At 42.0% G+C, this 24,694-nt stretch overlaps 1 protein-coding gene across 1 annotated transcript in view; it reads right to left on the reverse strand.

Annotated features, from left to right (window-relative positions):
* The window catches only part of SHB (SH2 domain containing adaptor protein B), a 78,600-nt gene that overhangs the window by 4,128 nt on the left and 49,778 nt on the right, over positions 1–24,694 (reverse strand). Inside the window, exon 5 of the mRNA XM_086479966.1 lies at positions 20,557–20,676. Coding sequence (XP_086336092.1) covers positions 20,557–20,676 — 120 coding nt within the window. The remainder of the gene's footprint in view (positions 1–20,556; positions 20,677–24,694) is intronic.

Raw genomic sequence — 24,694 nt, forward strand, 5'->3', positions numbered from 1 at the left:
CAGCCTAATTGAATTCAACCAAGACAAATAGAAAGCTTCTGTCCTTGGGATGCAAGCTGGGGCATGACTGGCCAGGAAAGGAACTACAGTGGACAGGACACAGAACACGATTCAAAAGTCCGCCCATGAAGGCCTACTGCAGCCTGGGCTGTGTAGCAAAAGTATAGCCAGCTGCTGGAAGAATGTGACTACTTGCTCTAGTGAGCACTGGTAAGGCTGCATCTCTATCTGTAACTGTAACTGGTGTGAGGACCTCCCATCAAAAAGAGAAGCCAACACTGAAACAAGTCCAGAGCAGCGCCACTAAACATGGTCTGAGAGTGGAAGACAGGCTGAGGGAACTGTCTCTGCTCAGTCTGAAGAAGAAAAGGTGAGATGGAAGGTGTCAGGTTGCAGTCATCCATTGCCTAAGTGAAGAGTTACAGAGAAGAGGAAGTTTCTGAGAGTCAACAAGCACAAGCTGCAACAGAAAGAGCACTCAGCAACAAATCATTTGGCAACCTGATGAGTGTGTCCTGCTTGGAGTAAGGGGTTGGACTAGACACCTCCAGAGGTCCATTCCTAACTAGACCTCTCTAAGAGTCTATGATTAATGTTTACCATCTGTGTATTTTCAGAAACCACTAAGTAGAGCTTCTAGTTCAACAACAATTTTGATTTGAAACATTTGTAAAAAATCTATTATTAAAGAAAAAATATCAAAAAAGAATCAAAGAAACCTGTGAAATTAAATTTCAGGACTCCTAAGTAAAACTTGCCTGAAATTGAAAACGTGTTTTTTGGTTTTATTTCACAAGAAAGCACAATAAAATCCAACTCCATTTCAAGCTAGACACAAAGCACTGTTAAGGGAAAGACCTGCAGAAGGACAAGTTTTGACACTTGAGAGGTTCAAGAAAGTGAGAAGTCAATTCAACGTGATGGCAGACACTACAAGGTGCAGGCTGCATGGCAGATTGCTCACCCACCTCCTGCTGTTTGGATTTGCCCTTTGCCAACCAGCCAGCAGGGATGACATTACCTTGCGGCTGTCTATATATAGAGAAATCTTGCAGTTGATGGGGACAGAACTGTAGACAAGCTATTGCCCTGAGCAGATGTCTATCCTAGTCTGATACAAATGCTGAGTAGCCAGCTATCCTAAACGGGGCAGAAGAGCAACTATGGACTCCTGCAAGCAGGGAACATGGTACTTTCCTATGCACTTGTGCATTTTAGAATTATAAAGTCTTCCCTTTTTTTTTTTTTTAAATGTAATTGGTGCCATCTACAATTTGGCAGCTCAGACCTGGGAAAGCAAAATCTGATTGCACGGAGAAAGGATGAAAACACTTTAGCTTAATGAGCTTGCCAGACCAATATAGTGGAGACCATCTCCATCAACAAGCTAAAGCCATGACCAGGAATTAGTAACCTATTTCTATTTCTATCCTATCCACTGCTTCAGCTCCTTTTGGAGCAGTGTTCTGGCAGTCGAAACTTCCCATTTGCTTATAAACAAGGGAATATTTCTGCTGCTGTTTTTTCCGTTCACTGAAAAGCAGCTGAAGTATGGCATGAACTAATAGATCTGTGATTGTATTGTTTCACCAAAGCACTGTCTATGACTCATAGTGATGCTGCACAAGTTAGCTCCAGCAGCCCTACTTCTTATAAAAAGAAGAATCTTGTCAATTTCTTTTCCTTTGCCAAAACATGTTTGAAGAGCAAGCTGCAATCACAGAGAACTCCCGAGCAGGTAACACATCTCATTAATGTATGCAGTCTTTAACACAATTCACACCAATGCTGGATATCACTCATTATCATAACAAAACAAAGTTTTCAATAAGATTATGAAATATTGCTAATGAAATTGATCCTAGTAGCAAAGTCACTCGTTCCGAAAAAGCAAGATATTTAATAATACATTAAGTAATTTTGCAGCTGCTGGTGCCTATTGCCGGCAGCTAGTATGCACTTTGCATACCTCTTAGTTTTCCTGGTAATTGCTCAATTAATTTTTCATTAAGAATATAGGGCAACACTTAAAATAAATCAATTCCTTTCATGACAGATGATGTAAAAACACTTGCATACAAAACTGATACAACCGGAGGTAAAACGGTCACCCTCATCTCTCATAAACAGTAGCATGCAATCCACATATATCTTTTGTTTGCATTTTGAGGACCAAAACTCCATCACTGGTTCCTGATATACCTATCTTATTTCATGGCAATGGGATGTTACCCCACACCCTTCTTTTCAGGCAGATAGCATTACAATTGTTAAGGGGCTTAGTCCTGCAATGTTAAAATCAATAACAAAGCAAACTGACTTGTGGGGTAGAAGGATTAAGCTCAATGAATAAAGGACCTCTCCTTGCATTCACTGAATCATCATTTTACCATCACAGCCCTCTGTGACATTTGGCTCATTCAGCCATTTAAAGCTGACTGCCTAAGACCAACAAACCTGGAGATTTTATTTGCACATATCTTTCCTGTTAAAACCAAATGCTAACCAGGATCTTTGTGGAACTTCCCAAATGATTCAACTGTCAACTGGCCATGTGAAGATGAAAACCTGTGAAGTTATCTTTACACAGTTATCAGTAATCTTCAGTCATCTTCATTCTCAGCTGTCTCCTCTGATTATTCAGTGACATCTTTAACAGCCCTCAGTCAAGCAGTAGTTCCCATTTTCTTTTCAAGGCAGTATGTTGGAAAACTGGGAGGAAATGGATGGCCATCTAACGTAGCATTTTGACTGTTGAAAAGCAGATATGTCCCACTCCATACCATCTCATGTTCTAGCTCCTTTGTAGCCTCTCCCCTTCTGCAAATATGGTATTTCATCGGATTTTAGAGTTAGAGCAGGTCAAAACCTAGAGTTCCTGTTTTGCAGGTCTTCCTCTTTATAGCATTTTGTGGCTGGTTTGAAATGAAGGTGGATTTCATTATGGTTTCTTGTAAAATAAGTCCACAAAAATCACACCCTAATCTATTTCTTCCCAGATATTTTATGGGTTTTTTGGCATTCCTAAAAAAAACAGATTTAGTTTCATTAAATAAAACCCATTCTGAATGGAAATCCCTCAGAAATGGATTTCAGAGGTAATTTTGTGTGAAGGCTGAGGAAGAGCAGAGGTGGCAATGGGCAGCTGTAATTGACCTCAAAGCTTTGTAATGTCAAGCATGTAAATTTGCTGTTCACAAAGGAGAAGAACTGAGACCCAAGAACATCCAGTCAATTAACTGATTTTACTGATTACTAATGTGTCCTGGTTTGAGCTAAACCAGAAGTAATTCTGTTCAGTGATTTTACTTTTCAGTTAAGTCTCTTCTAAGTAACTGCACTTTCTGAGAAACAGCAGCATGTTTTTCCAGACAGTGACTGCTTCTGGCAGTGATAAGGCCTGGTGTTTATAGTTAATACCACGGAATGGTATGCAGCAAGGCTCTTGCTTATACCTGCTCCTGTAAGCAACCAAGGTCACTGTGTTGAGGTGTCAGAAGAAAAAAAAGGGTCAGAGCGAAGTGAAAGGTCGCCCTGGCAGGGAGGAGTGAGCCAGACATGTGGTCCAAAACCGACCAAGTAAGTATTCCATCCCATACATGTCATATCCATTACAAAGCTGAGGATCATGAGTGTTAAGTTCTTCTTCTTCGATGGCTGACATCTGAGGGAGACTGTGTCCATTCTTCTGTCTGCTATCCTGATCCATGAATGCTTGAATCCAGCTCCTGCATCCTGTCTGCTGCTGAGTCCAGCCTGGGATGGCTCCAGCACCAGCCCTGCAGTATTAGTGGTGACATATTGTCATCAGGAGGGGGTTGGGTTCGGTATTGGGTTGTGTATATTTGTATGTATTTTATTATTTTCTTATTATTTATGTTTTCTTATTATTGTTATTGTTTCCTTAAAGCTGTTTTAGTTTTATTTTCCAATCCATAAGCCTCTCTCCCTTATTCTCTCTCCCTTCTGGGGAGGGGTCAATAGAGAGCATCTGTCATTCTTTAGTGGCCAGCCCAGCCCTAACCTGTGACATAGTGTTTGCAGCCAATATTTATCATCACATTGTTAATGATGGGCTGAGTTCTAATTTCTATCCTGGCTACTTTTCTGGATGTCCAGAACTCTTTAAATTGAGCATTATTCCAGGCTTACTAGTGAATGAAAGCAAAGATTATGCTTTCAAATATTTTCCTCTTCACTCTTCCTGCCTCCTTTTAGTTTCCAAAATTGACATTGTGAATCTGTTATCTGCCTTCCTTGTTTCAAGTAAACCAACTGAGCTGTCACTAGGTGCAGCTAGAAACACCAAACCAGACATTTCTCATCTTCTAGAATGAAGAACAAATTTAGTTGGAAGAAAGTCAGCTCAGCACTTTGAAACCATGCCCTTGAATTAAGCACTTCCAGGTATATAGGATTTGAAACTGTTCACATCTACACCAAGGATCCTTCTGTGCTGCCTCCCCTTCCTCATTTGCTCTTGAAGTTTCTTACAGTCTCCCTCTTCTGGTATACCTGTACTCATAGAGAATCGGTGCCTACTAGTAACTGGAAAGGGCAGAATGCATCTACACTTGTTTAACAGCACAAAGACACTGTTCAGAAAGGAACCTAGAAGTCATATTCCTCCTTCTTCCTCTCCTCCAAACACTTTTGATCTAAGCTCTGATTTTAGTATGTAGAGAGATTACCAAAATTTCAGGTAGCAATGATGAAAATTACCTCATGGTTGAACTGGTTGTAAATCAGTTTCTGCTTAGTTTTCTGAGCACTGTTGGAGTCTACCTGAACAAGCACAAGCAGAACATGTGCCTGATTGTGAGTAGTCCTAGTTTTGGAATACCAACTTCTCAGCTCTTTCAACAGCAGTAACTATTAGAACCTGCCAGGTCTAAGGTTTTCAAAGAGCAGAACCTAAATGGCAATCCCAAATTCACATATGTGAACAGTGATGAAAGCCAGTGGCTTGAAGAGATAAGACATACACGTTTTGCAACAGAAGATGCTGGGACCCAACATAAGTCATGTGATATTGTTAATATGCAAATTCTAAAAGGAATCATAAAATCATTAGGTTGGAAAAGACCTCTAAGATCATCAAGGTCAACCATCAACCTAATACCATCATGCCCACTAAACCATGTCTAGAAGCGCTACATCAACACATGTTTTGAACACCTCCAGGGACAGTGACTCCACCACTTGCCTGGGCAGTCTGTTCCAATGTTTGACTACTCTTTCAGTGAAGAAATTTTTCCTAATATCCAATCTAAACCTCCCCTTGTGCAACTTGAGGCCATTTCCTCCTGTCCTATCACTAGTTACTTGAGAGAAGAGACCGACCCCCACCTCACTACAACCTCCTTTCAGGTAGTTGTAGAGAGTGACAAGGTCTCCCCTCAGCCTCCTTTTCTCCAAGCTAAACAATCCCAGTTCCCTCAACTGTTCCTCATAAGACCTGTTCTCTAGACCCTTGACCAGCTTTGTTGCCCTTCTCTGGACACACTTCAGCACCTCAACGTCTTTCTTGCAACAAGGGGCCCAAAACTGCATACAGTATTCAACATGCCACCTCACCAGTGCCGAGTACAGGGGCACAATCACTTCCCTACTCCTGCTGTTCACACTATTTCTGATACAGGCCAGGATACTACTGGCCTTCTTGGCCACCTGGGCACACTGCCAGCTCATGTTCAGCTGGCTGCCAAGCAGCATCCCCCAGGTCCTTTTCTGCCAGGCAGCTTTCCAGCCACTCATGCCCAAGCCTGTAGCGTTGCATGCGGTTGTTGTGACCGAAGTGCAGGATCGAGCACTTGGCCTTGTTAAACCTGATACAGTTGACTTCGGCCCATCATTCTACCCTGTCCAGATCCTTCTGTAGAGCCTTCCTACTCTCCTACACTCCCACCTAATTTAGTATCATTTGCAAACTTACTGAGGGAGCACTTGATCCCCTCATCCAGATCATTGATAAAGATACTAAAGAACACTGGCCCCAATACCAAGCCCTCAGCAACACCGCTTGTGACCAGCCACCAGCTGGATTTGACTCTGTTCACCACAAGTTTTTGGGCTCAGCCATCCAGCCAGTTTTTAACCCAGCTTGGAGTACACCTGTCTAGACCATGAGCCGCCAGCTTTCCTAGGAGAATGCTATCGGAGACAGTGTCAAAGGCTTTACTAAAGTAATGTTGCTATAGTTTCTCAAATGTTGCAATAATTCTTTCCCAGGTTCTTGTTCAACTAGGAGAAAATAGTGACAAAGTAGCGCCGCTACAGACAGTATGACTCCTTCCTTTCCTTACTGCAATGATTTCTGAGTTTCAAACACAGAACAGAATTCCTAGTTTCTAATCCCTGCACCAAATTGCTTTGGAAATCTCAAGCACAGGTGTTTACACAGACACAATACTTGATATATGACTAATAGTCACACCTTGTTTAAAATGTTTGCAAAACAACCATAAAACCAAGTGACTTTGAATTACAGCTTTCCCACACGTTTTCCTTCAGTTTTCAAAACCAGGTGAAGATGCGAAAGGAATTGTGCAGCCAGCCGTTCAGACTGTGCATATTTCAATCTTATGCCTGAAGTCTGACAAGAACACTCAAGATATATTCATTAGATATTAAACCTATATTTTTTTTTCCAGAAAATGTTAATGGCTTTGAAACATCTTTCATGTTCACAATCAGAAAAGTTGGCCAAGCCTTCTGAATATTGTTTTTGCTGAGGAAAGTGTTGTTTTTTCAGAACAGATTTTCTGCATTCATTTTGATGAAATGTTACTTGAGCAAGGAAAAAAGAAAAAACTTTGCAGTAATATCAGAAAAAAAATATTCTAGCAATGTAGGAAACACATGTTGTGTTGTTTTGTTTTTCCATTCTAAAATGCCTTTCCAGGCATTAATCCAAAACCCAGTACTACCCAAAGTCTATGTTCTCAACTTTGGGAAATGAGGAGTTGGTTTTCACACAAGCAACATATAGCAGACTGAATGAGATGTTGAAGCCTGCATGTGAGACCACACAGTCAATAGAAACCCTGGCAGTTCCCTTACACAATGAGTAGGGGGAATGTTCTTAGCAACAGCATAGGAAGAAAAGCAGAAAGTCACAAGGAGATTTGACAGAGGTGGGGAAGCTGACAGATGTTATGATTGAAATCCAGTAAATATTTTTATTTCAGATGTTCTTAGGAAGCCTTTGTTCTCCTCCTCTCTCTTAATTTTCAAGGTAAGAAAAATGCACTGACAAGAAGAGAGAATAAATAGCAAGGTGTGGAGAGCAACATGCTATCCAGCAAGCAGTTTATGCAGAAAAAAAATCAAACAGAAGTTACTGTATTTGTACCAGAAACATGGACACTCGCATGGTTATTGGGAAATGGGGGCAGTATAGCTCTAATTAAGTAGCCTCTAAGAAACAGATATCAAACACCTGGCAGCCACTCCCACAGGACACAATGACTAGAACAGAATCACAAAATACAGGGCTTGAGGCCATTGCCTATATTCCCTACAACCTCTTATCATCAGCTTCAATTTGTATAGCAAGGAGTTTGGTGAAATCATGGCAGGAAACAGTTTAAAACTACAGCCAGCAGTTTCATGTTAGTATATGCCTGCACTCTCTAATATTAGTGTTACAGAGTGCTTCCTGAGATGTCATTCCATGGCCATACAGTGCGTGCTAAGCAGGGACACTGTACAGACCATATCAAAGCAGGACATATGACAGGGACGTAGGGCAAGTTTCAGAAGCGAGAAGCAGAGTCCAACCAGCATGGACATTTAAGAATGACTCACAGAGAAGAGCGGCTTATTTTTCCACTGCAAACAGCTCCAGAGCTAGGATTCAAGAACTATATCCTAATGCAGTTATTGTAGGTTAATGAATCAACTGATAAGGCTGCAAGTTTACAACAAGAGTAAATTACACATGGCTGGTCAGACTTAATTTTGTGATACAGCTTTTTAACAAGTATCCCCCATAAGTACCATGGGTCTTTACAGTGTGCTAGAAGATGCTCTGCAGCTAGTGCTTTTCATGTCACACATCATAAATAAACCAGTAAATAAAACAGAATTTTGATGCTGTAAGGGTGTGTTCCAAACATCATTTGACTATGCAATTCAACAGCAACCTTCAAAAGCCTCCATCTTTTGTAGGTACCTCACACCTAAAGAAGACCTCAAGTACCCTCAAGACTGTCTATTGAAAAAAAAGTGAGCAAAGCCTGTTTTTACACCATCCTATGATGCCAGTTCTGATGGTAGCCCCATGTTGTAAGGAGGGCACTGGATTGGTACAGCAACACATGGTCAGGTTCTGTGCAGCAGTTGTAGGACAAGTGCAAATAGTCACTTATTTGGTTGGCATTATCCAAAACACTGCAATAAAGCACCTACACACAACCCTTGCCATGCTCATGCCACAGCCCAATGCCTGCAGCTCCTTTATGAATTTTTCAAAAGTGAAGTCCAGTTGCATATCCTAGTGATCATAATGGAAATTAACTGCCTGCCACTAACATCAGCCAGTAACTTAAACCTACAATTGAACGTTTCAGGGGCTCTTTTCTGTAAACAGAAGTAATTTTACTTCCAGCAGTGGGATCACCACCATGAACTAGGCTATAGTCAGTACAATATGAGGGAGCAGATGGCTGGTTGCCATTGTGTCTATGGTTAACTCTGCCAAATACCCCATGCACACCTTGTCTGAGTACTTTTGTACAAGACATACATCTGTCCTGGTGAAAACGGGAGGTGAAATGGAGTGTCTTATATAAATGTCACTCAAAGGTGAAGCACTGGGAAAAGTACAAAGCCACCTGAACAGCGACTGCACCACAGGTAGATATCTTAGCCTATTCACCGAAGTCAACAAAACTATGAAAGAACAGAGAGGCCTGAAATTTCTCTTACCATCACACAGAGGAAGACATAGGACTGCTTAAGCTGGAAACATGTTGGGACACAAAGTACATTAGGAATAGAACCACAGAACAGTTTGAGTTGGAAGGGACTTTTAAAGGTCATCTAGTCCAATCCCCCTGCAATGAGCAGGGACATCTTCAACTAGGTACAGTTGCTCAGAGCCCTCTCCAACCTGACCCTGAGAGTTTCCAGGGACAGGGCATCTACCACCTCTCTGGGCAACCTGTTCCAGTTTTTCACCACCCTCATCATTAAAAATGTCTTCCTTATATTTAGTCTAAATCTACCCTCTTTTAATTTGAAACCTCTACTCCTTGTCCTATCACAACAGGCTCTGTTAAAAAGTCTGCCCCCATCTTTCTTACAAGTCCCTTTAAAGTATCGAAATTCTGCCATAAGGTCTCCCCAGAGCCTTCTCTTCTCCAGCTGAACCACCCCAACTTTCCCTGCCTTTCCTCATAGGAAAGGTATTCCATCCCTCTGATCATTTTTGTGGCCTGCTCTGGACCTGCTCCAACAGGTCTTTCCTGTGCTGAGGACTCCAGAGCTGGACTCATTACTCCAGGTGGTGTCTCAACAGAGTGGAGCAGAAGGGCAGAATCACCTCCCTTCACCTGCTGGCCACACTCCTTTTGATGCAGCCCAGGATATGGCTGTCTCTCTGGGCTGCGAGCACACGTTGCCAGCTCACGTCCAGTTTTTCATCCACCAGGCTCACATTCAGCTTTTCATCCACCAGTCCTTCTCTGCAGGGCTGCTCTCAATCTCTTCATAGCCCAGCCCGTATTGATACTAGGACTTGCCCCAACTCAGGTGCAGGACCATGCACTTGGCCTTGTTGAACCTCATGAGGTTCACATGGGCCCACTTCTTGAGCTCGTCCATGTCCCTCTGAATTGCATCCCATTCCTCAGTGTTAATTGCACCACTAGCTTGGTGCTGTGTGCAAGCTTCCTGAGGGTGCACTTGATCCAACTAAATTGTTGATGAAGATATTAAACAGTACTGGTCACAATATGGAACGCTGAGGGACATCACCCATCACTGATCTCCATCTGGACATTGAGCTGTTGATCACTACTCTCTGGACAAGGCCATCCAGCCAATTCCTTATCCACTGAACAGTCCATCCATCAAGTCGGTCTCTCCAATTTAGAGATAAGGATGTTGTGGGGAACCATATCAAAGGCCTTACAGAAGTCCAGATAGACGACATCTGTAGCTCTCCCCTTGCCCACTGATGTAGTCACTTCATTGTAGAAGGCCACTAGGTTGGTCAGGCAAGAACTACCCTTGAAGCCATGCTGGCTGTCTTGAATCACCCTCCTTTCCTCCATGTGCCTTAGCATAGCTTCTAGGAGGCTCTGTTCCGTGATCTTTGCAGGTACAGTGGTGACGCTGACAGCTCTGTAGTTTCCAGGGTCCTCCTTTCTACTTTTTTTTTAAAAATGGGTACAATGTTTCCCTTTTTCCAGTCACCAGGGACTTCAGCTGAATTAAATATCATGGACAGTAGCTTTGCAACTACTTTAGCCAATGCTCTCAGGACTTCGATGCACCTCATCAGGTCCCATAGACTTAGTATATTCAGGTTCCTCAGGTGGTCACAAACCTGATCTTCTCTTTTGGTGGGAGGGACTTTGTTTCTCCAGTCCCCATTTTGTGGACCATTCATTCGAGAAGTGTGGGAAGACAGGTTGCCAGTGAAGACTGAGGCAAAAAAGTTGTTGAATACCTCAGCCCTGTCCTCGTCTGTTGTTACCCACTTGCTGGTCTTGCTCATCATGAGGGGTACGCTTTCTTTAATCTTCCTTTTCTGGCTGACATACCTATAGAAGACCTTCTAATCATTCTTTGCATCCCTTGCCAAGTTGAGCTCCAGCCGTGCCTTGGCCTTCCTGACCCCATCCCTACGCAAGCTGGCTGTGTCCCTGTACTCTTCTCGGGATACCTGAACCTGCTTCCATTGCCTGTGAATTTCCTTCTCGCCCTTTAGTTTGACCAGCAGGTCTCTACTCATCCATGCCCGTCTCTTACCTTCCTTTCCTGATTTCTTACATGTGGGGATCGAGGATCTATAGAGAGCGTCCTTAAAGATCTGCCAGCTCTGTTGTGTGCCTTTGTCCCTGAAGGCAGTTTCCCAGGGGGTCATACTGACTAACTCTTTGAACAGCTGGAATTCTTCTTTCCTAAAATTCTTCTTTCCTAAAATTCTTCTTTCCTAAAATTCTTCTTTCCTAAAATTCTTCTTTCCTAAAATTCTTCTTTCCTAAAATTCTTCTTTCCTAAAATTCTTCTTTCCTAAAATTCTTCTTTCCTAAAATTCTTCTTTCCTAAAATTCTTCTTTCCTAAAATTCTTCTTTCCTAAAATTCTTCTTTCCTAAAATTCTTCTTTCCTAAAATTCTTCTTTCCTAAAATTCTTCTTTCCTAAAATTCTTCTTTCCTAAAATTCTTCTTTCCTAAAATTCTTCTTTCCTAAAATTCTTCTTTCCTAAAATTCTTCTTTCCTAAAATTCTTCTTTCCTAAAATTCTTCTTTCCTAAAATTCTTCTTTCCTAAAATTCTTCTTTCCTAAAATTCTTCTTTCCTAAAATTCTTCTTTCCTAAAATTCTTCTTTCCTAAAATTCTTCTTTCCTAAAATTCTTCTTTCCTAAAATTCTTCTTTCCTAAAATTCTTCTTTCCTAAAATTCTTCTTTCCTAAAATTCTTCTTTCCTAAAATTCTTCTTTCCTAAAATTCTTCTTTCCTAAAATTCTTCTTTCCTAAAATTCTTCTTTCCTAAAATTCTTCTTTCCTAAAATTCTTCTTTCCTAAAATTCTTCTTTCCTAAAATTCTTCTTTCCTAAAATTCTTCTTTCCTAAAATTCTTCTTTCCTAAAATTCTTCTTTCCTAAAATTCAAGGTCCTGGCTTTACCTGTCCCATATCCTCAGGACTGCGAACTCCACTGGTGCATGATCACTGCAGTCCAGGCTGCCTCCCATCTTGCTGTCTTTGATTAGCTCACTTACGTTGGTGACCATCAGGTCCAGTATTGCATCCCTTCTGGTAGGGCTGTCTATTACCTGGCTCAAGAAGCCATCCTCAATGTACTCCAGGAGTCTTTTGGATTGCTTACAGCTCGCTGTGCTACTTTTCCAGAAGATGTCAGGTTGGTTGAGGTCACCCAACAGAATAAGAGCCTGTGAGTGCAATGCCTCCTGTAGCTGAAGCAAGAAGGCTTTGTCAATAGGCTCTCCTTGATTAGCTGGCCTGTAGTAAACATCAATCACAACATTCCCTTTGTTGCCTTGGTTTCTAATTGCTACCTGTAAGCTTTCAACCTGCTTGTGGCTATTCTTCACAGTTCTTCACAATCTATCCATTTCTTGATGTAGGGGCAACCCCTTTGCCCCTCCTTCTTCACCTGTCCTTTCTGAATAGCCTGTAGCCATTAATAGCCACACTCCAGCCATACGGTTTATCCCATCAAGTTTCAGCAATGCCAACTAGGTCATAGCTTTCTAGCAGCACAACGGCTTCCAACTCCTCCTGTTTCTTGCTCATGCTGCATGCATTGATGTAGAGGCACTTCAGCTGGGCTGTCAGCTGTGTCACCCTCTCAGAGGAACACAATTCCTTTGAGTTATTTCATGGTGTTCCCCTGTTGGCTCCTATTACCTCAGGAGCCCCTGGCTCATCTCTGTAAGACTTCAAGTGTGCTCCAGTGTACCTGGCCTGTCTCAGAGAAAACAGGCTGAGGGCCCTCGCTAGCATCCCATCCCTCTAACCTTGGAATGTTGTCCCACAGCTTGTCATGGGCAAGCCTGATATTATCCCCCTCCCCCTGCAAGTCCACTTTAAATCTCTGTCAATGAGCCCCACAAGCTTGTGAGCAAAGACTATTTGAAAGGCTCCCCCTTTGAGAAAGGTGACTCCCATGCAACACCAGCAGGCCTAGTGCTGTGTAGACCATCCCATTATTGAAAAACCCAAAACTGGCAGTGACCACAGAACCATATATTAATAGACTGGTTCCCTCTGTTTCTTCCAATGTTGCTGCCCACAATTGGAAGGCTAGAGGAAAAAGTTACCTGTGCTCCAGATTCCCTTAGCAACTATCCCAAGGCCCTGAAGTCTCTTGATTATCGTTGGACTACATGTTGCAGCTTCATTGCCACCCACATGGAAGAGCAATAATAGGTAATAGTCAGAGGGCTGTACCAGGCTAGGAAGTTTCCTAGTAATGCCCTTAACCTGGGCCTCAGGGAGGCAGCAGACTTCCCTAAGAGGAAGGTCTTTCCAGCATATTTGACCCTCTGTTCCCTCAGAAGTAAGTCAACTATAACCCGTCTTTTTTTCCTCATCAAGGTGGGCACAATATGGGGGGTAGGCCTTTCTAACCTTGGCAACACCTCTGGTGTAGATGGACCATCATACACATCATCCATTGACTGACCTTCCACATCCAGAGCCTCATACTTGTTGTACAGAGCCACTTGGGAAGGCGAGGTAGGCAAAGAAGGGGCTTGCCTGCTGCCCTGAGCATGGACTTGCATCCATTCATTCCTTTCCTTTAAACTACCACCTTCTGCCTGGCAGGGGGAGGACAGAGGATCCCCTTGATCCTGTTTTTTTTCTGGTGGCTGTTCCTGTTTCTGTCTTATGGGGGCAGAGCATGGTTCCACCGTTTCTTTCTCAAACTTCCTGATGCTTTTAAACCTTTTACTTCCTCTTGTAGCTCTGCCACCAGGCTGAGCAGATTATCCACTTAGGTTGCACCACTGCCACCCATTATTAGTGAAAGGCTCTGGCACGCCCTGTGTTCACATTTCAACAAAAGATGAAGGAAGCAGGAGGTCCTCCAAGTCAAACAGTAGTGAAGATGTATGATTGCACCGCAATGAAATGAACTAAGGGTTTTCTGGTTGACCTCAAGCTAAGCAAGCATAGGTGCAAAATTACCTCATCACAGACTGACCAGATGCCTCTAGGCAAGGGAATCAGAATACAAAATAGTTGCATGTGTTTAGCACTTTGAAGGGCTAGCTTCGCACGGCTAAAACTAGTCATAAACCAGGCTGACTGTGAGGAAATATTTGAACTAAGGATCATGAGTGAAACCTGAGAACTATCCAATAACTTAACTCCGTAAGCTTAAGCAACGAAGTCTCCACCATTACCAAAACTCTTCAAAATCTGACTGGAAAATCATCTTCATTAAGGAAAGTATTAGAAAACAACAATGAATGAGAAATTCAATGTCCTAAATAGGGGTAGAAGGAGAAGGCAACCTTATGACAGCGAGTAAAAATCGGATGTGAACAACAGCATCAAACATAACTTTGCCAGTAGTTTGTAGATGGTAATGGTCAGTGAGATGGCAAGTAAATAGAAGCAGGTTTCTAGCAAAGGAAGCAGGTTTGCACAATAACTTAATTGTGGTTAAATTACATGATCCTTTATTCAGCTGAACACTTTGAGAGAAAACACTGATTGCATTTGCAGGATGTCAGGAGAGCTCCTGGAAAAAAAGAAAACTGATGACTGGCTAATGGACACGATATGAATTCTAACTGCAATACAATGGGCTTAAGATTATGTAAGCTTTGGAGTGTCATAGGAGAACGATCATCATAGGGAGCTGGTATACAGAATTAGTAGACTCCATCAAGAGGCCAGAGTCAGCACTAGTTTTGGGCACAGCTATGCCAGAAGAGCTGATGAGTGGTGGAAGAATCTTATGCTCCAGAAAACACAGATTGGAGGAGGTCAGTCACTTAGCTACATTACCATAGGGCAAGTTATGGGGAGACTTAAAATAAGTACCGCCAGGAAATCTGGTTTAGAAAACTTTGGAGTACTACATGCAAAGGGATTACAACACACAAAAGGACATTATGGGACTGCATCAAGATGTTCGAAACTTCAAAATATAAATTGAACGGTCACTTTTTCCTCTTGAAGTTCTGCTCCGATTGAATAACAAAAATCACTGTATTGATGCAAGAATTCAGTGAAATAGTTAAAAACAAAAGTCATATTCCAAGAATTGTAAGAATTTAAGGGAAAATTTATACATATATCCAAAGCATGTGCCATTAATGCTTCAATGTTCGAAAATATCTAGAGGACTACTGCATCAGAGAACACACAGATCAAATGACAAAAGGGACAACAGGAGCTGAACCATACTTCTAAAGCAGGTGTGTTCCAGTTCAAAGCAGATCTCTGTATTACAGAGAAATGCCAACAATAAAAGCAAAGGAATTGAGATTTAAAAAACAGTCCTACAAAATTGTCCTGGTTTCAGCTGGAATAGAGCTAACTTTTGGGTTTCCTTTTTTTTTCTTTTCTTCTTAGTAACTAGACTAGTTCTGGATTCAGTATGGGATTTGGTATGAGAAGAATGCTGATAATATACTGATGTTCTTGATTGTTACTAGGAAATCAAGGACTTTTCAAGTTTCCCATGCTCTGCCAGAGAGCAGGTGCAGAAGAGGTTGAGAGAGAGGAAGCACAGCCAGGATAGGTGACCTGAACTAGCCAAAGGGATATTTCATACCACAGAATGTTATGTTCAGTATATAAACTGGGGGGAGTTGGCTGGGGGAGCAGGTTGCTGCTCAGGCATCAGTGAGTGGGTGGTGAGCAACTGAATTGTGCATCACTTGCCCTTTTCTTTAATTTTATTTTAACTCTTTTCATTATATTTCTTTTCATTACAATTATTAATAGTAGTATGATATTTTTAGTATTGTTATTATTATTATATAATATTAGTTATTAAACTGTTCTTATCTCAACCCATGAGTTTTGCTTTTTCTTTCAATTCTGCTCCCCATCCCACTGGGAGAAGGGAGGAGTGAGAGAGCTGCTGTGTGGTGTTTAGTTGCTGTCTGAGGTTAAACCACAACAGTCCCTTTTGGCGCCTAACACAGGGCACAAAGGGTTGAGATAATGATAGATCTGACCAGCATGTGTTAAAATGTTTTTTTTATAAGCATTCAGTATCTTAGTTTAATAGTTACTGATTGATTGCTGCTGATTTATTGGCTCTTAGGAGTTGTGGCTCTCATTCTCAGAGTTGTGTTATGTAAAACCTCACTTGCTGTATAAAGTCCCTGGGCTGCTGCTTAGCATCCCTGTGAGGTGGACTAAGGTTTTCACATTACTGTACCCTAGCTTACTGTACAGTAAAATCATCAGTCATGGGACTAATTCTCTATTTAAATATAGTCAGCTTTGTCATCATGGCTGTACTTCGGGAGCCATCTATCGGAAACTGTTAATAATTACACCCTTTACCTTTTCTCCTCAGAGATCTATGGGAGGGATACTTTCCTTCCCCTTCTCCTCCAGGCTAATTACAAAACTGTTTGAGAATTTTGAAAAATCTGAATGTCCTTGGAATGCTGAAACCAACTCGGTCCTATTGCTAGGAACCAGAATGTCCCTGAATGTGGTCCAAGCCTTGTTTAGGGTTAAGAACACCCCTCCTCAGTTTTCTTTACCTCAAGCTGGATAAACCTAGATCTCTCAGCATCTTCTCATATGCCATGTACTTCAGCCTGTCCCCGTACCACCTTCGTGGTCATCCTCTAGTATGGTGTAGTGGTTTGGTGTCTGGCAGGGTTTTGGTAGTGGGGGAGGGGGCTGCAGAGGTGGCTCCTGTAAGAGGCTTCAAGAAGTCCCCCCCGGCTCAAATTCAAACCCGCCTCTGTCCAAGGTCAGGCCAGTTGGCACCTCTGCAAATAATTCTAGAATAACTCTATCTAAGAGTAAAAGAACCTGTTGAACAAGTTCTTTCTTCATTGTTCTTTGGATTGGAAGAGAGGAGGGGGTTGTGAAACAACCCTGCAGACACCCAGGTCTGTGAGGAAGAAGAGGGGGAGGTGTGCTGGAGCAAATATTCCCCTGTGGCCCAAGGTGGGGTGGTGGGCTGAGCCCCTGCAGCCCACAGAGATCAGAGGTGGCCCAGAGGCTGGCCTGCAGCCTGTGGAGGACCCCAGGCCAGAGCAGGGGATCAGGCCCAAAGCAGACCGCGATTCTGAGGCAGCCCACGCTGCAGCAGCCTGGGACGACTGTGGGCCATGGGAGGGACCTGTGCTGGGGTGGTTCGTGGTGAGCTGTAGCCCCATGGGAAAGGACTCATGTTGCAGAAATTTATAGAGGACTGTCTGCTGTGAGAGGGACCCCACGCTGCAGCAGGGGAGGACTGTGAGGGCCCTTCTCCCTGAGGAGGAAGGAGCAGCAGAGACAACTTGTGACAAACTGACTGTAACCTCCATTCCCTGCCCCCCCCCCGCTGTTGGGGAGGTAGCAGAGCTGAGCCTGGGAAGACAGGAGGGGTGGGAGAAAAGTGCTTTTAAGACCTCATTGTATTTCTCATTATCCTTGATGGTGGTGGTTGTTCATTAAATTGATATTGTTATCCCCAAGTCGAGTCTGTCTTGTGCCTGTGACCATAATTGGTGAGTGAGCCCTCCCTGTCCTTTGTCTCGATCCTCAAGATTTTTTGTTATATTTCCTCCTCTCCAACCATCAGGGGATGGAGTAGGGGTGAACGAATGGCTGCATGGTATGTTGTTGCGGGCTGGGTGAGCTCAAACCACAACATATGGCCATGTCTCTTTGTCCAGAAATGGACACAGCACTCCAGATGGGTCTCATCATCTGGTATCACCCAGAGATCTGCCTCAAGGCTGGAGAGTTACGAGTGGCAGGGTGTGCCAAATGCCTAGGATAGTGAGCACCTCCAGTATTTTGGAATTTCTCTCTTGAACAAGTGCAGAATCCTGAAAAATTAGTAGAACATTTGGAAAAAGTATGTTGTCACCCCAACAATTCCAGGCAGATGCAAATTACAGCAATACACTGGGGCCTGGCCCAAGCCTACTGAGACCTGTTCAACACTATTCAGTACCCCCAAGGGGAAGAGAAGTCTCCGGATCTGACAACAAAATGACAGGCGCTGCAGCTACTCCAACCTCAGTGACAGGCACTCTGTACACTCCAGCTCCCATAACAGGCACTGCAGCTGAACTAGAGAATCAACCAGTGCCAGTATCAGTCACCCTTACATGGAAGAAGAGATACAAAAATTCAGGTTCTGTAGTGAGGGATGACGATGAACCAGCATAGGAGTAAGTCAGAGGTGACCTTTGGAAGCCAGCCAGGCACTGTTGCATTGAGGAGGAACGAGGAGAGAAGGGATGGAAAGAGTTAATAGGATTCAGGCAGTTTCTGCCCTGAACCTTGAACAAGAGTAAAGAAAGATAACAGGGAAGAAAGCAGGTGCGGACTGTTAGATATGAGAGGAACGTGAGCCTCCTAAATAGCAGCTGATAGGGTTAGCAGTAGTGGCGCACGTACTAGTAGAGAAAAGTATATAATGACATTGTAGCAAACAATAAAGGTCTTCGATCCATCAGACCGTGCATCAATCCCCTTGTCAAACCAGAGTCATCACAAGGACAGGAGGAAGAGGCAGAACCAGAGGTATTCACTCAATCCCTATCCCTGAGTGAGCTGCAAGATATGGGAAAAGATTTCAGCTGTTGTCCAGGCGAGCTGTTGTCCTAGCTGCTCTGATGCTGGGATAACGGAGCCAGTAGCTTGGAATTAGAGGGTAAGGAAGGTAAGCAGCTGGAATCCCAGTCTACAGAAGGGGGTATTGACAAAGAAATTGGGAAAAAGACACAAGCCCTCAGCCTCTGGAAGTCACTTCTGTCAGGTGTGAGGGAAACGTATCCCTTCAAAGAAGACATTGCATGCCAGCCAGGCAAGTGGACCACCATAGAGAGAGGTAACCAATACTTGAGGGAATTAGCATGCCAGAAATGGTTCATTATGACCCAGGCAATGCACAGTTACCCACAGTTCCAGATGAAGTCCAATGTACATGACTTATGTGTTGGAAAGTTTTACGGAATGCACTGTCATTGTACACCAACTCATTGGCAGCAATGGACTGGGGAGACGAAGAGGCACGAAGGTGGATGATGTGGCTCACCAACTCTGGTGTTTCAAAGAAAATACCTCTTTCTCCCTCATCGTGGCTCTGAAGAAACTGTTCCAAGAGTTCCAGCAATTCCAAGAGGATACATCCTACTCCCAACCTGTACAAACCAGTATCTCAGCTATTAGGAGTAAGCATGCCCCTGCTCAAGAGAGGGAATATAGAAGGTAAACACCACAGGGTACCCTGTGGTTTTACCTGCATGACCACAGAGAAGACATGAGGAAGTGGGATGGAAAAACCCACTTCAATCCTAGATGCACAGGTACACGAGTTGCGAGGAAAAACAATCAAAAAAGGGAATTTATCCAAGAAAAATGCCACTTCAGTTTCCAGCAAGCAACTCCCCAGACAGTGTAGAAAGGCTGATCTTACTTCTGATCCTCTTGAAGGGACTTCTAAGTCATTTTCACAAGAAGTGAGTGGTTCTGATTAGGATTAGAGGGGCCTGGCCTCCAGCCAGGTGGAGGAAAGCGACAACCAGGGGCAGAGGTTAAACCATGACAAAAATATTTTCTTAAGCCCTAGAAGAGCATCTTAAAACTAGGTTAACAGATGCACTTCTAGTCAACCCAAAGTGGGGATATAAAACCAATTTGAAATTTACTGATTAGACCATCAGACCTGTAAATGTGGCTCTCTATTTCTATTGAACCTACAAACATAAAAATGATTAGGTTTGTTTCAGTCTAGGAAACTGTTACCTTCTTACCATCAAGTAAAATGTGTCTCCAGAACAGACCTATGAAAAAACCATGCAAAAGCCAAACTGGCACGAGTAATGCTAGCAAAAAAGGCAAGCAGGCCTGTGTCCCAGACCTACCTGGACGGGTAGGTTCCATATTAGACCCTATCCTGTCAGAAGGAAAGAAAAGACACAATTGCCTTTGCTCTTGTACAGCCTATACCAAGGTCAAGGGGCTTCTTGTTCTCCTTCATGGAAAACCTGGAAACTTTTCCTCTGCTAGAAATGCAAATGAGCTTATGCCCCTGCTTGTGGCAGGAGGGTTGGAATAGAGGATCTTTGAAGGTCTCTTCCAACCCAACCCATTCTATGATTCTGTTCTATCATGTTGAAGCAAACGTCTGTAACATACCCTGATCAGCCTGAGGTAGGTAAGGCAAGTTCAAAGCAGCACTAAGACTGGAACAATGCTCATTTTCTAATTCTGTAGATCTTTCATCCTTGATTCTGGGCTTTTTATGTTCAAGAATTATAGCAATACTGTACAGCTTTACCACAGTAAACCATAAGAAGACTTCCTTTCATGTGTGAAGCAAAAGGAATAAAATCCCCAAACAATAGTGTTGCTTACTCAGCCTGAAGCAGAAGCAGCAGGAGCATTTCAAATCAGAACCAGAAAAAAAATTCCAAATTTATTTAGTTAAATGGGCACCAAATGAAGACTAGAAATCTCTTAACATCCCCAAATTGCAGTGTCCTAACTCAGTGGCTGTCACTATACATCATTCAGACTGACAGTCTCAAATTCTCTGGGTGTCCTCCTGAGCTGAACCAGTATAGCAACAGACTGGATCATTTTTCTTCCTGCACCAGAGAAGTTACGGCTTTTAAGTTACATTTATTACGTTTTACTGACAAGTACTTACTTCAGTGAAAGAGAATAGTCATGCTTGCTTGTTTGACTATTTCTTACAAGGTAGCTACACTCTTTACATAAACGTAACAGGTTTTCTGCATCGGTCCGACTGATTGCTCCATGATACCATCTAGGAAAAAGCAGAGAGATTAACACACACACGTATTCCAATTCATATTCCTTTCACTACTTCATTTCTTTAAGGCATGAATAATGGTTAATATCACAAGGATATATTTAAGATCTAACATATTACGGACAAAAATAACATTGTTTGCATCAGCTGAAGTTAACTTTATAACTTGTGGAGGCTTGTAGTTCTTGTCAGCTGAAGGAAAAAACTGAGATCAGGAGAGCATGCAACAGGATTAGTATATGTATTTATGTAAGAAATTCCCACTCAGAGCAACACATTATAATCTATCTTGCAAGTAGCAGATCCACTATATGCACATTTACTCTATTTCATCTCTGTGATATATCAGTATTTCAACCAATATAAAAAAGAAAACAAACAAAGGCAAGAGAAAACACATCTGAAGAATATGAACAGTTAACAGTGGAAAAGGTTTCCTCAAATAAATCTTTGAGAAAGGTGAAAAGTGTTAAAGTGTGAAGATCTATAACAAAGGCACTTGTTCTAAACACAGCTGTGACAATTCAGAGCTGTTTAGGTAAATCTCTGGCGGATCTGTGGAGTGGGTGTGATCAATCCAGGGAAGAAAGGAAATTGGGAGAGACGAGATGGATCCTTCCCTAATGTGACACTACAAACAAAGAATCCCTTCAGCACATGCTGCTCTGCATCAGCAATTAAAATCTCACAGTCCAGTAGCTTTGACCCTTACCCTGAGTTTCCCATGCAATGTAACATGCCTGGCCCTGCACTGGATGAATCACATCTCTGAGGAAGATCTCTCCCTTCCTGCAACTGCCAGACGCACTTTGAGGCATTATGTAACACCTAAGCAGGCTAATGCATACATCAGAAGTCCTCTCTGTCTGTTATTATCAGGAACTGTCACCGACCTTGTGCAAAAAGTTTTCTTCCATTTGTTCTTATTTTATTTCTCTGCTGAACTTACTTTAAGTGAGATGTTCCAACTATAAGGTAAATGAATAAAGACCAGACAGACCCCTTTGACGGAAGTCATACTCTTAACTACCTTGTGCTGATGTCAACTCCACCATCAAATCTGATGAATGTGCTAAACAAAAGTTGGTGCTCAAATTAAAAATTTGTTGTCTGCCTAGTTACAACCAAACTCTGCATTAGAAAAAGCTAAACAGAGGGTTATACTACTGTATATTCAAGACAGACTAGAAAGGGAGGCCAGAACAGCTCCATCACTTCACAAATAAAATTTAGGCACAGATGCAAATGTTTTCAGACAGTGTTCTCCCTATCTCCCATTAGATATTTACTCAACAAGCAATTTAAAGACTAGTTTGTCTTCTGTGTGTAAAGGAAGAATATTAACACTAAGTGTAAATCAGAAAATTGATTTGGAAGAGTCTAAAAAATATTTCTATTAACTAGAAATACATTTTCTTTCTTTTCTTCACAAAGGGCCAAATAAAACCAGAATAAAATATGACCTAGCCAAAACCAAGGAGATACCTCTGAACCTCAGAGTCCAGGGTAAGTATTTCATACATTCTGCAGACCTGGTGTTCCCCAGTTGGCAGATATATTCATGGAAAATGAAGGCAAGGCTGGTTCCAGGAAGCAAAACCTGCTTTTAAAAAAGTTGGAAGAAAAACATTGAAGTATGAAGACAAGCGCTGATGGGAGAACAGCTGATTCAGAAGTGATGCCTGGAAGCTGTTTTGGCTAGAGCTGAGAGTAAACAGCAATACCTAGAAGTGTAATTACTTGTGAATCATATGCCCGTGTAAATGGGACACTTAGCTGGCTCCTGTTCTGGCTAGCTAGCGAGATAAGCATAGTGCTATAATCAGCTTAAAGTGTCTGACTAATTTGCTGTTTCAATTGTATTGCATCTTTTTGCCCTGGGTGTGTCTATTTTTTTAAATGTCAGCATACAGTTATCTGTGCAGAAAGGTCAAAGATTCAAATGTCAATGATGTGATCACAAAATAATGAAATGACAACTTGTGAAAGATACCAATGCAAAAGCATGGGACAAAAACTTGAAGACATGCATATCTTCTAAGATATTCTGGAAAACACAGGCAACAATGCAAACCCAAAAGCAAAATTCAAACATAATCACACACTTCAACATTTATCAGGGTCTCCTCCCAGGATTGAAAGCATTCTCATTGTGGTTTATAGAATGTTCTTCCTGATGTCCCTTACTTTCTTAACGCTCAGGTTTCACCAATTAAGTGGACCACAGCTTCACTGAAGACAGGACAGCTGCATCAATTATACAGTAAGTATAGTCAGTTATTACAGCTCATATAATGCACAACACTACCCTATTTCTGAAATGGTCAAAGCAAACCAGGAAGTTAACAGATCTTGTATATAAAGCTGGGAGGGATTCACTTTCAATAAGGCAATGGAAACAGCAGAACACGCTTTCTTCTTTTCACTGTGCTTGAGGAAATGGAACAAATTCATTCCATTCCCCTGGGTCCATGAGACACTAAGTTCATAGTTAAAGATTCCATAATCACAAACAAACTGAAAGTATTTTCTTGATATGTTATCATACCTTGGTATTTCTGCCTGTTTGGGAAACTTCCTAACCTACCTACCCACCTGTCAATTTGCATGCTTCCTTTCCTTTAGATCTTGTACTCCTTTCTACAAAAACAGGCTCTCATTTTTGTAGAGAAAGATGGAATTGTTTGGCACATCCTGTGAAGAGGTCTCACACTGCTAAAACTTGAGAAGTTTGAGTGATTATGAATAATCTACGGTACAGTAAACTTAGACTCTTCCATTTTCTGAGACATCATTGTTAACTGCATTCAATTCAGATTTGATCCTGCATAATGAAGAATCAAAAAGAATCTCATGTGATTAACACTTAAATAATTAAAGGAAGCAAAACTAACTCTGTGGTTTTCAGTTGTTATTATCAATTGCAGTTATATGAAGAGAGAACTACATAACAATATACTTATGAGTCAAAAGTTAATTAACAAATGCTCAGCTTCCTGCAGTATTTTAAATGTATTTTTGAGGGGTAGGGTTGACCAGAACTACCCAAAGCTGAGGATCAAATTTTATAGTCAAGTGTATAGACTTTTAGTTGTTTACATAACAGTATCAGTGAGAGATTTCACAGTGGTTCCTGCTTCCTCTGAGGGAGATAAATGTACAATCTATCAATGAGCAGATGGTTCAAAGGCTGAGATTGATTAGATGCAATATGACACCACGCGGGTGATATGCTTTGTTTCAAGCTTAAGTTTCCAAATCTTGCACATAAAAATAGAAAGTCAAAGGAAAAGGAATTTCTGGAACTACCTTCTCTCAGATGCAATTGGCAGAGGGGATGCTCTCCTACTGAAGATCTGAAGTGCAAAAGGCTTGCTAATCCTCTCAGTACTGCTACCATTCAGGAACAAAGTATTGTCACAAAAAGCACACTCACATTAAAGCTAAATTATGCCCTCCCTCTCCTGTGAAAATAAATTATGTATCTAAGCTAGAATTACACTGTCCAGAGCAAGACTGTCTTCAGGGATTCAAGACACAGCTTCCTTACTTCACTATGTGAATCCATCGGCTTCTCAGTGCTCACAAATATCAGTGTAACCTGTGTAAATTGCTCCATAAGATTTATCTATCTTTGTGTAACAGGGAGTTTTGGCCCCTTCTATCAGGCTACACCTTTAGTGTGATACTAATGTTGCAAAAAGCACCAGATTTACGATTTTAGGATACTGCTTAGAAATCCCCTTACTTTTCCCATCTTGATTTAAATATCAAGAATTCTAATTAGTGAATATTAATAGGAAAAACTAATGATTATTTTGAGAAAATAAGTCTCAAATGGAATAAATGATCAAATATAAAATAAAATCCATATTGCCAATGCTGCTAGCATTCTCCTGTAAAATTCCAGACCTGAGGTATTCATTAACCAATAATCTGTTAGTGGTTAGAAACAAGGATAGTATGTTGTAGTCCAAGATGTCCACTAGACAGGATTTATTATGGTACCCAT

Source organism: Leptosomus discolor, chromosome Z (assembly GCF_034619465.1).
Source record: "Leptosomus discolor isolate bLepDis1 chromosome Z, bLepDis1.hap2, whole genome shotgun sequence".
NCBI lineage: Eukaryota > Metazoa > Chordata > Aves > Leptosomiformes > Leptosomidae > Leptosomus > Leptosomus discolor.